The 14,612-nt window shown below is 62.3% G+C and overlaps 5 protein-coding genes across 5 annotated transcripts; 4 read left to right on the top strand and 1 right to left on the bottom strand.

Moving 5' to 3' along the window:
* Positions 1–11: 11 nt before the first annotated feature.
* Positions 12–1,711, top strand: RHTO_06354 (uncharacterized protein; the record flags this gene model as incomplete). The annotated part of the gene is made up of 7 exons (XM_016420015.1): positions 12–35; positions 92–135; positions 197–347; positions 401–529; positions 591–838; positions 1,339–1,426; positions 1,487–1,711. The coding sequence occupies 7 exons, from the start codon at positions 12–14 to the stop codon at positions 1,709–1,711; spliced, it is 909 nt and encodes a 302-aa protein (XP_016275469.1).
* Positions 1,712–2,203: 492 nt separating this feature from the next.
* RHTO_06353 (uncharacterized protein) lies at positions 2,204–3,308 on the top strand (the record flags this gene model as incomplete). Its single annotated transcript, XM_016420014.1, has 4 exons — positions 2,204–2,371; positions 2,429–2,581; positions 2,636–2,863; positions 2,955–3,308. 4 exons carry the CDS (start codon positions 2,204–2,206, stop codon positions 3,306–3,308), a joined length of 903 nt encoding a protein of 300 aa, XP_016275468.1.
* Positions 3,309–3,652: 344 nt separating this feature from the next.
* On the top strand, positions 3,653–6,286 carry RHTO_06352 (D-lactate dehydrogenase; the record flags this gene model as incomplete). Its single annotated transcript, XM_016420013.1, has 14 exons — positions 3,653–4,046; positions 4,101–4,235; positions 4,291–4,449; positions 4,507–4,612; positions 4,695–4,781; positions 4,839–4,892; positions 4,955–5,028; positions 5,084–5,279; positions 5,340–5,398; positions 5,457–5,647; positions 5,759–5,823; positions 5,878–6,007; positions 6,078–6,161; positions 6,239–6,286. 14 exons carry the CDS (start codon positions 3,653–3,655, stop codon positions 6,284–6,286), a joined length of 1,782 nt encoding a protein of 593 aa, XP_016275467.1.
* A 493-nt stretch (positions 6,287–6,779) lies between these two features.
* On the top strand, positions 6,780–10,567 carry RHTO_06351 (serine/threonine protein kinase ATG1; the record flags this gene model as incomplete). Its single annotated transcript, XM_016420012.1, has 9 exons — positions 6,780–6,989; positions 7,123–7,260; positions 7,359–7,581; positions 7,662–7,720; positions 7,777–7,916; positions 7,973–8,860; positions 8,921–9,975; positions 10,035–10,168; positions 10,232–10,567. 9 exons carry the CDS (start codon positions 6,780–6,782, stop codon positions 10,565–10,567), a joined length of 3,183 nt encoding a protein of 1,060 aa, XP_016275466.1.
* A 428-nt stretch (positions 10,568–10,995) lies between these two features.
* On the bottom strand, positions 10,996–14,201 carry RHTO_06350 (translation initiation factor IF-2; the record flags this gene model as incomplete). Its single annotated transcript, XM_016420011.1, has 7 exons — positions 10,996–11,147; positions 11,208–11,522; positions 11,582–12,177; positions 12,237–13,002; positions 13,059–13,115; positions 13,175–13,675; positions 13,757–14,201. 7 exons carry the CDS (start codon positions 14,199–14,201, stop codon positions 10,996–10,998), a joined length of 2,832 nt encoding a protein of 943 aa, XP_016275465.1.
* Positions 14,202–14,612: the final 411 nt, after the last annotated feature.

Below are 14,612 nucleotides of genomic sequence, written 5' to 3'. Positions count from 1 at the left end.
CACTCGACACGATGCAGATTTCTCTGATCATCAAGGTGCGCCGCCTCCCACCGCTTTTACTATGCCTTTCCTGAGGGCGACTTGTCCGCAGATCGCAGGGACGGTCCTCCTCGTCGTGGTGACATCGGTCTTCTCGTGAGTTCCTCTTGCCTGATCGATTCCTCCCCAATGTTGCTAAGCCAGTCGTCGCTCGCAGCCCGTCCCTTTCTGGCTTGTCGACCTCGAACCTTGCTTCGAGCGCTTCGGGTGTCCTGGCGACCGTCGCAGCCGTAGCAGGCTTGATTTCGGTCGGCATGTCTTACGCCCCGTCGATCATGGCGAAGAAATGGTACAAGTGGGAGAACTTGGTGCGCACTTGCGTCCCTCGCACGAGAAGGCGAGCTAACGGACGAGACGACAGGGCATCGCCGCTGCTTGTGCCGTCTTCTGGGCGTGGCAGATGATCGGCGCAGGCTTCGCCAGCACCTGTACCGTCAACGCGTGGTCGAGCTTGTTCTGCAACGGAGCCGGCAAGATCGCCTTCTACGTCGTGAGTTCGGCCTCTTTTCTCGTAGCTCTCGCGGTGATACTGACAGCAAAGTGAACCCTAGATTCTCGTCGCCGCCGCTCTCATCCAGCTGGCCATCCTCGTCGTCGGCCGCAACGGAGGCGGCTCCTCCCCTCCTCCCGACAACTCATACTCGCTCTCTCGCTCCGCCTCGTCCGGCCACCGCCGTGCCCGCGCCGACAGCAATGAATGGAGCGACTTCAGCAACAGAAGCGACTCGGAAGAGTCGGACGCAGAGAAAGGCATGCTGCGTCGCGGGGACGGCGTGGGCATGTCGAAGAGCGAAGACAGGTCAGGGAGATCGAGTCGCGCGGGTCAGGCGGAGCAAGCGCAGAGGAAGTCGGGCGTGCACACGGACAGTGAGGACAGCGTCGACGGACTCGGGCGCATGTAGAGCCGCAGGAGGACTTGCAATCATCGTACCATCCCTTCGCTCTCCTTCCGAGACTCGCAGCTAGAGTTGCGGCATCTCTCTCATTTCTACGAGGTAACCTTGACTCGGTATAAAGCCTATCTGCAGGCGTGGGGAGCGGAAAGGATGGCCGGAGTGCACTTCCGCGCCCGGCCACTGAAACGGTCGCGAGGGGACGGAACGAGCGCGAGAGAGGACTAAGAGCTCATACGAACCTGCAAGCTCCGCCAGCGAGTCGCAGCTGGCGCGTTGTCGAGGCGAGGAGGTGACTTGCGTCTCTTTCCCTCCTCCACCTCACTCGCACCCGCAACAAACAATGTGAGCAGCCTCCAAGCGTCTCGAAGAGTCCAGTGCTGACGTCCTGAGTGGCCCACAACAGGTCCGACGAAGGCTCGCACTCCTCGAACATCCCTCACTTGCCCGAGGGAGGTCAAAAGCCTCGCGTCGTCCCCACGGGCAACATCGACGTGCGCGCCAGCTTCGGTATTTGCACGACCCTCCGCTGACCCGCCGCGTCGCTTTCGCAGCCCTCCGCCTTCTCCGGCGAATCCGAGTCGAGCGGCCACACAAGGACTTCGAGCTCCTCGACGACCGCCAGCGAACCCGTCGACATCCCACACGCTCAGGAGCTCCAGCCGAGCCACCGCGAGGGCGACTCGCCGCACCACACGTTCATGCACGTCCCGCACGGGTCTAAGGAGCAGGAGGAGGAGGAGGAGAGGTTGAAGTGCGTGTCGCTTGCGGCGTTGTAGAGCTTGCTGAGGTGAGGCTGACCCTCGTTCGACCTGTCACGTAGGCAGATGATGGCTAAGTGAGCGCTCAACTCGAGGTGCGCGACTTCGCCTCCGCCCTCTTGCTGCGACGAACGCTGACCCAACCTGCCCCTGTTCGGCGCCCAGTACTCGCTTGGAAGGTGCTCGGGCTTGGTGGCGCACTCGCTTGCTTGTCACGTTACTGTAGGATGCTTGCGAAATCGAATGTCGAGTTGCGAAGGTCAACGGTCTCAAGACGCTCTTTCGGCCTGACATCGCAGCTGCAGCTCGTTGCGCCTCTCCTTAGGGCTCGAGGATTGACACGGGTGCTCTGCTTGTTCCGTCGAGGCATCGGTCGAGGCATGAGGCGATGTCGAGGAGGTTAACCTCGCGCCCGGAAGGTCCGCGGCATGTCCAGCACGTCCGTCCTCCAGCTTTCGCTTCGTCCGCTCTCTCCTCTGCTCTGTACATTGCCTTTGACGGTCAGCGACGATGTGCCTCACAGGGATATTCCGCAAGGTCTTCCAGGTATGTCCTGGCGTTCTCTCTCCGCCCGTCTTGCCGACCTCCGTATCTCCTCAAACTCGTGCTGATTGTGTGGCGCGGCACTCACAGGGCTTCAACATCCTTATGCTCGCCGTCCTCGCCGGCAGTACCTTCGTGCGTCCCGCCCTCTCCTCAACCTGCTGATCACGCTGACCCGTTCTCCCGCTCCAGTACTACCTCTGGCCGAGCATCAAAGCCCAGCAGTGGCCTACAGACGGCGTATCTATCGCTCAGTACATCGGCGGAGCGAGTTCGTTGGTTGCGCTGGTCGTTGGACTCGTCTTTTGCGCTTGTTCGGGCCCCGAGATTGGCGGGTTGGGTATCGTAGGTTCTGCCACCTCGTCGCGGCGTGAACGCCGCTAATGTAGACTTCCACAGCTCCTCGCCGTCATCGAAGCCGGCTCGTACGGCTACTGGGCCGCGAAAGAGGACGTGACCAAGCTCTGGTGCGTCCCGCTTCACCTTCCTGGTCCTCCCCGATCTCTGACTAGCGCGTTCCCCCTCAGCTCAAGCGCTGCAGGGGCAGTTGGCGAGGTGCCGAACTCGGGCGCTGTCACCAAGCTCATCAACTGTAGTTGGGGACAGATCAAGACCGCCATCATTGCCGTGCGTGCACCTTTCGCCTCTGTTTTCGCGACCCGAGGGCAAGGGCAGCAAGATATAGCCTGGGCTGATGAACAACCGTGGCCTGCGCCAGTTCCTCGTCATCTCGTGCATCCTCCAGCTCTCCGTATCCGTCCTTGCGATCGGCTGCATGTCCGGCGGGACTTCACAGAGTCTCGGCAAGGCGACGGGCTATCACCACATTGCGCATAGCTTGCCGAAGATGCGGTTCGGGCGCCAGCAGGCTAGGTGGAAGGGAAAGGGACGCGCGATGGATGGAGACGACGAGGAGGCGGGGCTGCCTTTGCGCGAGGAGGGCATTGAGAAGCGAGGTGGGCGTGATGCGGAGCTTTCGAGCAGTGATTCGGAGGACTCGTACCACGAGGATGACGAGAAGCGGGCCGGGACGAGCGGGAGGAGGGGAAAGCGGGCGAGCGTCGCAGTCTGAGCAGTCCTGGACGGCGTGGGCGCTCCGTTCAGTACTCTATCACCCATCAGCACCGTCAATATCCACTCGCAGTGCACCAATGCCCGTCCTCGCGCTTGTCGAGCGTCGACTGATGAGAATTGCGAGGAGGAGAGGGAGAGACGAGGCGACCTCCGGCTGGCCTAGGCTGGTTCTGAATGCGTCCAGAGCACTGCTCCATGACTGTCCAACACTGCAGCGAGATGTGCGAGGCGAACGGAGCGGCTCGGCACCGTCGGCCGGCAGCGACGGAGGGAGGCGAAGAGGTGGAGAACGAGTCTCTTCACCCGTTTGAGCTCTTCTGACTGGCTTGGGTGCTCATCAGGATGCTTACGAAGACTGCAAGCCCGCTGCTGCGCTCCCTTCCTCACGCCGTGCCTCGACGAGCCTTCGCTTCTCGCCCCCACCCGCTCGAGCGACGACCAACTCCCAGCGGGCCTGTCGCAGCAAACCCATCCCGTCCAGCACCCAAGCGACCCGTTCAGCGATTCAGCGCGCTCAGCTTGATCCTGCTCTCGACCCTCGTCGGCAGCTCGACCTATGCGATCGGAAGGTTGACAGGCGTGAACGGGGCGGAAGAGGCGCAGGCGGAAAAGGTCTACCGGGAACCGACTGCAGAGGGCTTCGAGAAGGCGATGAGCGAGATCAAGGGCTGGCTCCCGGAGGACTGTCTCGCGACGGACCGGGATACGCTCGTCGACCACGGCTACAACGAATGGGGTGCGCTGCCTTTGACTTCCAGACTTGGTACAAGGCTGACAATCCCGTTTCCAGCCGCACACGGACCGACTGGCTTGCCGGGCGCGGTGCTGTACCCTCGCTCAACGGAGGACGTCGTCCAAATCGTCAAGACCGCCTCGAAGCACGGCATTCCCTTGATCCCCTACTGCGCGGGCACTTCACTCGAAGGTGCGTTTCATCGAGCTGGCGGTGCGTTTGCAGCTACTGACGACTCCGCTCGCAGGCCACACCACCGCCCTTGGCTACGCGAACAACCCTTCCGAGAAGTCTGCGCGGGAGAAGCTCGCTCGCGACGGCCACGTCTCGGTCGACGACCTCGTACCAGGCCTCGCGCTCGTCCTCGACTTCTCAGAGAACATGAACAACATCTTGGCAATTCATCGTGGGTTCCGTCCTTCAATCTCCGTCCTCTTCGCGGCTGATCTTTGTGAGCATGCAGCGGAGGACCTGGACGCGGTCGTTCAGCCTGGCATCTCGTACGACGCCCTGAACGCCGAGTTGCGGGAACGGAACATCCCGCTCTTCTTCCCCGTCGATCCTGCGCCGTACGTTCGGCTTCGCGGAGCTTGCTCTTCACTCTCAGTTAACCCGAGTCTGATGGGCTCATCACCTTTGCCGTCGTCGTAGCGGCGCGCAGATTGGCGGCATGATCGGCACGGGCGCAAGCGGGACCAATGCAGTGCGGTACGGTACCATGCGCGATAACGTCCTCAAGTGCGTCACTTTGCTTGCATCTGCTCCCTTGACTCGACTGACTGACGGTTCCGACAGCTTGACGGTGGTATTGCCGAGCGGAGAGGTGATCAAGACGAGGCAGCGAGCAAAGTGCGCTGTTCTCGCTCTTCTTTCCGCAACTCGTCGCTTATCCTCTCGATCGCGACCCGCAGGAAGTCGTCGGTCGGACCCGACCTGAGTCGTCTGTTCATCGGCGCTGAAGGAACACTCGGAATCGTCACCGAAGGTCAGCCTTTTCCCCTCGTTTCCTCCCAATCCCGCTCACCCTTCCTCCCTCACAGCAACTCTCAAGCTCTCCCCCGCGCTTCCCACCACAGTCGCGGTCTCCTCCTTCCCAACGATCGCCTCCGCCGCCGCCGCAGCGCGCGACCTCGTCCAAAACGGCATCTCGCTCGCTTGTATCGAGTTGTTGGACGACGTGATGGTTGATGCGACGAACAGGGAGAGCAAGGTTAGGCAGTGGCCGGTCAAGCCGAGGTGCGTTGATGCGTCCTGGTTGAGATGAGCGAGGCTGATGAAGGGAACGGCGATGGGCAGTTTATTCCTGAAGTTCAGCGGCACGCCGGAACAGATGAAGCTCGACATTGAGCGAACTCGTGCGTCTCTTCTTCCCCTCTACGATCTGAGCCTCTGCTAACGACCTCTGGCTCGCAGGCAAGATCACCTCCTCGAACCACGGTTCCAACTTCACTTTCGCCCGCACAGACAAAGAAGCCGACGAGATCTGGCACTCGCGCAAGATTGCGCTGTGGAGCGCGATCGAGTATGTCAAGGGCGCCAAGTGCTGGGTGACGGATGTTTGTGTCCCGCTGTCCAGGTTCCCCGAGTTGATCGCTGAGACGAAGGTGCGTTTGAGCTCTCCCTCGAGTTCGCGATGCGAGCCCTCGGTCATGCGCCCCTTCCTGCTCACTCCGTCGGATTGGGTGAAAAGCTGACCGCTGACGTGAGTCCCGCAGGCCGACATCGAGAAGGAAGGGATCAAAGGCCCGATCGTCAGCCACGCAGGCGACGGCAACTTCCAGTCCGTCTCCTCTCTTCTCCTCCTTCACAACAGCTCATCATCCTTCGCACGCAGCGCCCTCCTCCTCTTCCGCACGGACGAAGAGCTGAAGAAGGTTGAAAGGTTGGTGCATAACATGGTTGAGCGGGCGCAGCGGATGGACGGGACTGCGACGGGCGAACATGGAGTCGGGATCGGCAAGAAGGTGCGTACCTCTCTCTCCTGATGGCCTGACGAGTACGGGAAGGAGCTGATGCGGACTTTGCGACCGCCAGCCTTACGTCGAGAACGAGCTGGGCGCGGGCACGGTCGAGCTCTTGCGCGAGATCAAGCGCGTCATGGACCCGCAGAACATCATGGTGCGTTGCGTCCACTCGCTTGGTCGACACCGATGAGGGTCGTCTCGCTGACAGCTCCTTCTTCGCACGCCGTGCAGAACCCGGGCAAGCTGATACCCGACCGCAAGGACTCTGCCGCGCATTGAGCACCAGCTGTCGAGTATCGCCATCCCTGCAATGCTGAGCAGAAATCTGTTCGCCTCGAACGGAGATTGCTTGCGAGGTCACGCGATGGGAAAGGAGTTGACGTCTCGAGGAAAGCAGGAGGTGGAAAGGCGCGAGTTGTGCGGTCTGTTGTGTGCTCGAGAGTCTGTTGCGCGCGCTCGTCAGGAAGCTGTTTGCTCGAGTTGACTCGTTCGATTCCCGCGAAGTCAATCCGCTCGCGTTGGCTGACACCACTTGTCACTCGTAAGCTGCCGTGCTACTGTAGGACTGTCCAACTGCACGAGTCGACTGCACTGCACTTGCACGCACGCCAGCGCGACTCCTGTTCCGCCAGGCTCTCACTCGACTCGCTCCTCTCCTCATCGCCTCGTCGCCTGATTGCGCCACCCCTCTCTGACATCGAACGCACGCACCTGCACGCACAGCGAGCACACTCACAGACACCCTCACACACTCCAACAATACGGGGCGCGCATGCCCGCCCCGCGCTCGACAGACACCCCGTCCTCTCATCGCCCCCACATCCACCACGACCCGCCGACTCCGCAACACCGCACGCACGGACACGCGAGGCGACATGCCACCAGGCGCGATGCGGACGACGAGGACAGGATCGGGCCGTACTTGATCGCGGAGGAGATTGGCAGGGGATCGTTCGCGACCGTCTATCGCGGCGAGAGGCAGGTGAGTCGGACCAGCCTTTCCCTCGGCGCTGTTGGACGGCTAGGACGTCTGAAGCATCCCTTGCCGTGCATTACCGTGGAGAGCGTGAGCTGACCGACTCCCGTTCTCTGCCGCCCCTCCAAATCCTTCACAGGATACGCACGCTCCCGTGGCGATCAAGTCGGTCATCCGGAGCAAGCTGACCAGCAAGCTCCTCGAGAACCTCGAGTCCGAAATCTCCATCCTCAAGCGCATCACCCACCGCAACATCGTCGAGCTCAAAGACTGCCTGGTCCGTTTCCGTTCCGTCCGCCTCCTCCTCCGCCTCGTCGCTCGGAAGTTCCGCTGTACCTCCCAATGCATACTCACGACTTTCGTCCCTACCCGCAGAAAACCGACTCGCACATCTACCTCATCATGGACTTCTGTTCCGCAGGCGACCTCTCACTCTACATCCGCAAGCGGGGCGACCTCCCTTCTCTCACGGCGTCGAATCAGGGACTCTTGCCCGACTCGAGACGATCAGCGGGAGGGCCGGAGAAGGTCTTGTACCCGCATCCGAAGGAGGGCGGGTTGAACGAGACGATTGTGCGGTGCTTCTTGGGTCAACTCGGTGGGTTGCAGGCACTTGAGCTCGCCTGCCTTCGTTCGCTGACGAAACACTGCGATCGTTTCGGGGTTTCGCGCACACAGTCGACGCTCTCCGATTCCTGCGATCACAGAACGTCATCCACCGCGATATCAAGCCTCAAGTTCGTCCCGCCCTTGCGTCACCTTCTTCACCTCGCTCACCCTGTTCCGCGTGCAGAACCTCCTCCTCCAGCCCGCTTCTGCAGCAGACCTCGAAGCCGGACACCCGCCCGGGATCCCCGTTCTCAAGGTTGCCGACTTTGGTTTCGCGCGATGGCTGCCGAGTCAGAGCATGGCCGAGACGCTCTGCGGGTCACCGTGCGTCTCTCTCCCCCCCTCGATCCGTCGCTCAAGCTGACATCTTGCACGAACAGTCTCTACATGGCGCCCGAGATCCTCCGCTACGAAAAGTACGACGCCAAGGCCGACTTGTGGTCCGTCGGCGCCGTCTTGTTCGAGATGAGCGTCGGGAAGCCTCCCTTCCGCGCTCAGAACCACGTCGAGCTCCTGCGCAAGATCGAGCGCGGCGAAGACCGCATCAAGTTCCCGGATGAGAAGCGGTCGGACGAGGTGGACGAGGGCAAAGTACCGACGAAGGTTGCGGCGGATATCAAGGCGCTGATTCGGAGGTTACTGAAGCGTCAGCCGGCCGAGCGCATGTCGTTTGAGGATTTCTTTCGCGAGGCGGCGGCCGTCGCTCAGCTCAAGGGCTTCTCGTCAGCCGAGTCGGTCTCGGTGCGAGTTGGACAGGCGACGGGCAAGCGCGACCCAGCGCGTGGACCACCCGCTGTTCCGCCCGAGTCTGTCGCAGCGAACTCGACCGACCGACGGACGTTCGGGACCGTCCCTCCGGCCGCTTTCGCAACGCAGCAAACGAGCACGCCGATCGTCCCCCGAGCTTCGCCCGGTCCTCCACCACCGCTCTACCCGCGCCCGTCAAGCGCCTCACCCGCCCCTTCACCCGTCCCTTCCGTCTCCTCCCCTGCGCCGCCAGAAGCGATCTCGCGCTTCGCGACTTCCGACGATCCGCCGCCATTCGCGCGCCGCCCTTCGTCTGCCGCACGAGCATCACCGTCTCCTCCGCTTGCTGGAGCGCAGCAAGGTCCGCCGCCTGTTGCGAGGCGGACATCGAGTTATGTCCCTCGAAGCGCGGGTGGGCAGCAGGAGGTGGTGGCGGGCGTCGAGGCGATCAGGACGAAGGACTATGCGGCTCAGCGGGTAGGGACGGGGACGCCGGTTGGGACGATCAGCAGACGAAGCAGGTCAGTTGGTCAAGTCTCCCCCTCTTCCAGCAGAGATTTACGTGGGCGTCCGTCGGACAGCGAGTCGCCTGCGCCACCTTCGCCTGATCCGCCGTCTGCCATTGAGCGCTTCAAGGCGACGAACGAGACGAGCGACTCGATGACGGACTCGAACGACTCGGTTCTCGGCAAGGACTACGTCGTCGTCGAGAAGCGCACGGTCGAGATCAACGCTCTTGCCGACGAGCTTGCGCAACAGAACCCACGACGAGAGGGTGTCGTGGCACGGAGACCGTCGCGAGGGTTCTTGACGCGACCGCTTAGCTCGGTTGGCAACCCTGCTGGGACAGGACCGTCGCCGCCGTCTTCGTCTTCGCCCTCGTCGCCGTATCCACCCGCGGGCGACTCGACGCCGCCCTTTGCGATCCCGCAGCGAGCGCAATCTACCCCGCACCACCCTTACTCGCTCTCGTCTTCCCCTCGCCCGCTGTCCTTCCTCTCCAACTCGCCTCGCAGCATGGACCGCTTCCCCGGCTCGCCTCTCGCGCTCGTCGGCAGCCCATCCGGAGCGCTCGCAAAGGCCTTTAGCAACCTCTCGTCGCTCAAGATCTTTGGCAGCCCGACGGACGGCATCCTCGTTCGACGCAGCTCGGCGCGCAAGCCAATCCCGCGGTCGATGACAGCGCCCATCGCGGTCGACCCAGAGGAAGAGCGCGTGCTTGCCGACCTCGAGGACATCGCGCAGAAGGCGCTCGTCCTGTTCGAGTTTGCCGATTCGAAGATCCTGCAGATCCTCCCTCCCACGCCTGCCGCATCGACCTCGACCACCTCGCTCGGCACGCCGTCGTACTTCTCGCACCTCGCCGCGCGCGAACAAGCTCAGGCGCAATCAGCGAACGTCAGCAACCCCTTCTCGCCCATCCCGACTTCGCCCTCAATGCGTCGCGGGTCGTCCTCCTCGTCGGACAGGCCACTCATCATGGCTAGCTCGGCGCGGGCCGACGTCTTGGCGGCCGAGGCGATGATGCTCTACCTCAAGGCGCTGGCGTTCTTGAGCAAGGGCATCGAGCGAGCGAGGAAGCATTGGGCGAACAGACCTTCTGAGCAGCAGGCGGCGAGTGCGGACTTCAACGACGGTGCGTCAGTCCTCTACGCGCCGACTGATTCCTAGCTGACAATTTTTGATCTCTCGTAGCCGTGCAATGGTTCCGCCAGCGCTTCAACGAGTGCTTCGACAAGGCCGACTTTGCCAAGACGCGCTGCGGCGAGGAGATCCCCGAGTCTGCGACCTACGCCGAGAAGCTCGTCTACGACCGCGCACTCGAGCTGGTGCGTGCCCATTCTCACCCCAAACACCTGTATCGACTTGCAGCTGACGGATTGCCTTCGCAGTCCCGCGCCGCCGCTGTCAACGAGCTTCGCGGCGAGAACCCAACCGACTGCGAGACGGCATACGAGACGGCGCTGTGGATGCTGTACGCCCTCCTTGACGATACGATCCGCACGCCGAACACCGCCACGCCTGCCGAGATTGAGGAAGACCGCACGACCGTCACCCGCTTCGTCCAGTCGATCACGGGCCGACTTCAGGCGTTGCGGAAGAAGATCGCGCCCGTCTCTGCCATCGCGAGCGGCCCGACGACGGGCGCAAGTACCGCCGTCGCGGGCTCGCCAAGGTCCACCACCGGAGCATCGCCATCGCCCTCGACCGGCTCGCCCGCCTCTTGAAGGCTCCATTCCATCCTTATTGGCTCACTGGCCCCCTTCGCATGTTCACCGCACACTCGCGCTCACACTCAGCCTTCGTATTCCCCTTCTTCATTGTTTCCGCTGTTCAGCAACGGGTTTTGCTCGACGCAGACTTAGACTACGCCTGCACCCGTCTCCCCTCTCATGTTCTCACGTTCCCCTTGTCATTGTTTCTCTTTTCGTTTGCCCAGCTCACCACGTGTCCTCCTCTTCGTTGTTGAGACTTGTCTTCCCTTCGCACTATGTTCACCCAGCTCCGCTCTTCCTGTAACTGTGCATTGCGCTCGTCGCTTTTTCCGTTGCTAACGTCGCGCAGACGAACGTGGGACGAGGGGAGCGCGAAAGTTGCGTTGCGGGTCTAAATGCAAGGGAGTGGCGAGGATTCGCTCTAGTCTGTACATAACAGCTTACAGCTCGCGCGCGACGGAGATCTCCTCGATGCTCTGGATGAGGTCCTCCGGCCGCAGGTCGTCGAACTCCTCAATGGCGATACCGCATTCGACGCCCTTCTGCACTTCGAGCACATCCTTCTTGACCTGCTTGAGCGTCTCGACGGTTCCTGCAGAGACGAAAAGTCAGTCGCGCGGCTCCAGCGAATAGCAGGCATGCGCAAGCTCACCCGTGTGGATCGTCTCGCCGTTGCGAACGACGCGGACCTTCCTCGCCTTCGAGAAGATGCCGTTGGAGCACCGCGAACCGGCGATGACCTTGGGCGTCTTGCGACCCTTGACCTTGATCTCAAAGATCTGCTGGACGGTCGCCTCGCCATGGACGCGAACTTCAATGCGCGGCGGCAAGAGGGCGGCGGTCTCCTTGCGGACGATTTCGACGAGGCGGTAGATGATGGGGGAGATGTGGACAGTGACCGGGGGATGTTGAGCCGCCTGCCGCATGATGCTTGCCGAAGCGTCGACGTTGAACCCAATAATGACGGCTGCACATCTCGATAATGTCAGCGGGTACTCATGAAGAGAACGAAGGAGGAGAACACACCGCCTGCGGTCCTGGCGAGATCGAGATCTCCCTCGTGAACGTCGCCGACATCAGCCCGGATGATCTTGACCTTCGCTTCCTTGTTGCCAATGCCTTCGAGCGAGCCGACGACAGCCTCCACAGTCCCGCTCACGTCCGCCTTCACCACGAGCAGCCGTTCCTTGATCTCGTCACCGCTCGACGCGGTAAGCTGCTCAACCGCGACATCGCCGGCATGCGAGACAGCGTTACCGCGCAAGCCTTCGTCCCTCGCCTTCCGCTCCTCAGCCCGCCTGATCGCCTGGATCTCCGCGTCACGCTTCTGCTTCTCGTTGATGACCTCGACCTCGCTCATCATCTTCTCGTCCTCCTGCCTCCTCAACCTGTTCGCTATACACTTCTTCGCGTCGTCCTCCGATTCGGCCTCGAGGACGAGGTCACCTGCCTCAGGAAGCTCCTTCCAGCCCGTCACCTCGACAGGCTGACCAGGGTAGGCGGCCTCGACGGGTTCGCCCGAGGGCGGCAGAAGCGTGCGTACTCGCGCCCAGGTCGTACCGGCGACGAGAGAGGCGGTAGAGTGAAGACGGCCGCGGGTAACGAGAATGGTCGCAACGTTTCTATGCGATAGACGAATGAGCTTGCTGAGCGAGGCTGGGAGAGAACATTCACGACTCACCCTCGTCCATGGTCTACCCGCGCCTCCAGGACACGACCCTCGACACGACCTTCCCGCTCCGCCTTGAGCTCCTTGACCTCGGCAATCGCAGAAATAGTCTCAAGTAGCTCTGCGAGACCCTGACCCGTCACGCTTGAGACCTCGACGCAGGGGATCTCGCCGCCGAGCTCTTCGACGTCGATGCCAGCCGCCATCAAGCCGTGCTTGACCTTCTTCGTATCGATGCCAGGCTTGTCGACCTTGGTGATGGCGACGACAGGGCTGACGTCGGGAGCCGACTTGATGAGGCCGATGACCTCTTCTGTCTGCGGCTTGACGCCGTCATCCGCCGCAACGACAAGGACGACAACATCCGTCACGCCAGCACCACGAGCACGCATGGCGGTGAAGGCAGCGTGGCCGGGTGTGTCGAGGAAGGTGATAGTCGGGTCACCTTCCTTCGGCTCGTAAGGCGGAGGAGCGGGAAGTCCTTCGGTCTTGGCCCGCAGGTTGGCTACCATGGCGTTCACGCTGACCTCGAAGGCACCGATGTGCTGAGTGATACCGCCGGCTTCGCCAGCTGCGACCGAGGTTGAGCGGAGAGCGTCGAGGAGAGACGTCTTGCCGTGGTCGACGTGGCCGAAGATACCGGTGATGGGAGGGCGAGGCGCGAGTTTCTCGGGTGGCGCAGGAGGAGCCGGGTAGAGGTCGAAGCCGGCTTCATCGTCGATGACCGGCTCGAAACCCAGCTCGAGGGCGATCAGGGCGGCGTCCTCCGCAAGAAGCACTGCGAGGGTAAGAGTCAGTATCGGCACCTGAACAGATCTAGACAGTCGAACTCACTTCGCTCGGGTCGTGTGTCCTCCAGACCGATCTGCTCGGCTGCTATCTTGACACGGACTGTAAGGAGAGCTGAAGTCAGCTCGCTGTCAAGACAGTCCTGACGAAACGGAACGTACACATGGATCGCCTAAGAAGCTGCGACAGGTCGCTCATCCTCAGCATCGACGGCAGCTCGACCTGGTTCGCCGCTCGCCGCTGCGGCATCTCGCGCTCGCGCGCCTGCGCCAACAGCTTGGCCTCCTTCTCCTTCTTGGCCGCCCACTGCCTCTCCAGCTCACGCTGTTCTCGCTCCTCCGCCTCGCGCTCCTTCTTGCTCTTGAAGCCGCCAGCGTCCCCTCCGCGACCCCGCCGATCCTTGGTCCGCTCGCGACCCCGTCCTTCCCGCTCCGACCCAACAACTTCTCGCACCGGACTCGCGCTGCCGGGACGAGCGTTCGTCTCGACAGGTGCAGGACCTCCCTGACGCCTACTGCGAAGTCGGTGTTCGTCGATGCGTGCGCCAATCTCGTTGGGAGGGTAACCGATCGCCTTCGCGGAGCGCTGGATCTTCTCCTTAGACTTCGGGTCGTACTTCTCCGAGTTGATGGCGACATGGGCGAGTCGATCCCGTTCGCGCTCTAGTGCATAACGTCGAGCGTCATTCACTTCGAGTTTCCGTCGCTCGGGAGTTGGAGGAGTCTGCTGGCTGCTAGGCTCACCGGTTGGAGGGCCTTGGGGAACGACTCGTCGCTTAGGGTAGTACGTGCCGCGCGAGTCTCGCTGGCCGGAGAAACGCCTGTCTGGCTCGCCTTGCCGCCGGTCGCCGCCTCCGTACCGTCCCGCGTCAGATCCTCGAGCGCCGTAATCGCGAGGCTCCGACCGCATACTGCTTTGAGATCCTCCCGCATATGAAGCTGCGGAAGGCGGAGGAGTCGGCTCAGGGGACGGCGGAGGAGGTGGTGGTGGAGGAGGCGGAGGAGGCGGCGGCTCGACCCTCGGGACATTGCGGTTCGCCGGCCGCATACTTCGCGGCGCGGACATGCCCGGCTTCGCAGGCCCTTTGGGTCCCGAAAGGAATGATCGTCGGAAGGAGGAGGGAGAAGTCCGGAGAGAGCGGGTGAGGGTCGACCCGCAGGTGCAGCGGGCGAGTAGTGTCGACGCCATCTTGCTACAAATCGCTACTACAGGATACGTGGATCGTCAGCACCCACAGAACAGTCTGGAGACGGTACAGTCCTCCTCGGCGAGATCTCGAGAAGACAGCTATGCGAGAAGGGTGTGATGCCCTCCTGCAGCCCGCCAAAGGGGAGCACTGGTGCTCAAAACTCACCTTCAGGCCACTCAGTCTATCCTTGCCCGTCCTACTGCCCTCGCCAGTCCACTCGCAACCGTCCGAAAAGTCACGGGCTGTGTCGAAAGCGGAGTCGAGCGACAACGGCGGCGGGACCGTACTTCAAGCTCACGACCGACAGGAGAGTAGTCTATCAGCAGTCCCAGCAGTCCTCCAGCGTCCAACGGGCGGGCGAGGTGAGCTGCTCCTTGCCAACCCTCTCTTGGACCAGAACGCCTCACAAC

Source organism: Rhodotorula toruloides (genome assembly GCF_000320785.1).
Source record: "Rhodotorula toruloides NP11 unplaced genomic scaffold Scaffold4, whole genome shotgun sequence".
NCBI classification, from domain to species: Eukaryota; Fungi; Basidiomycota; class Microbotryomycetes; order Sporidiobolales; family Sporidiobolaceae; genus Rhodotorula; species Rhodotorula toruloides.
The sequence above is the reverse complement of the archived record's forward strand: the minus strand, read 5'-3'. Positions and strand labels throughout refer to the sequence as shown.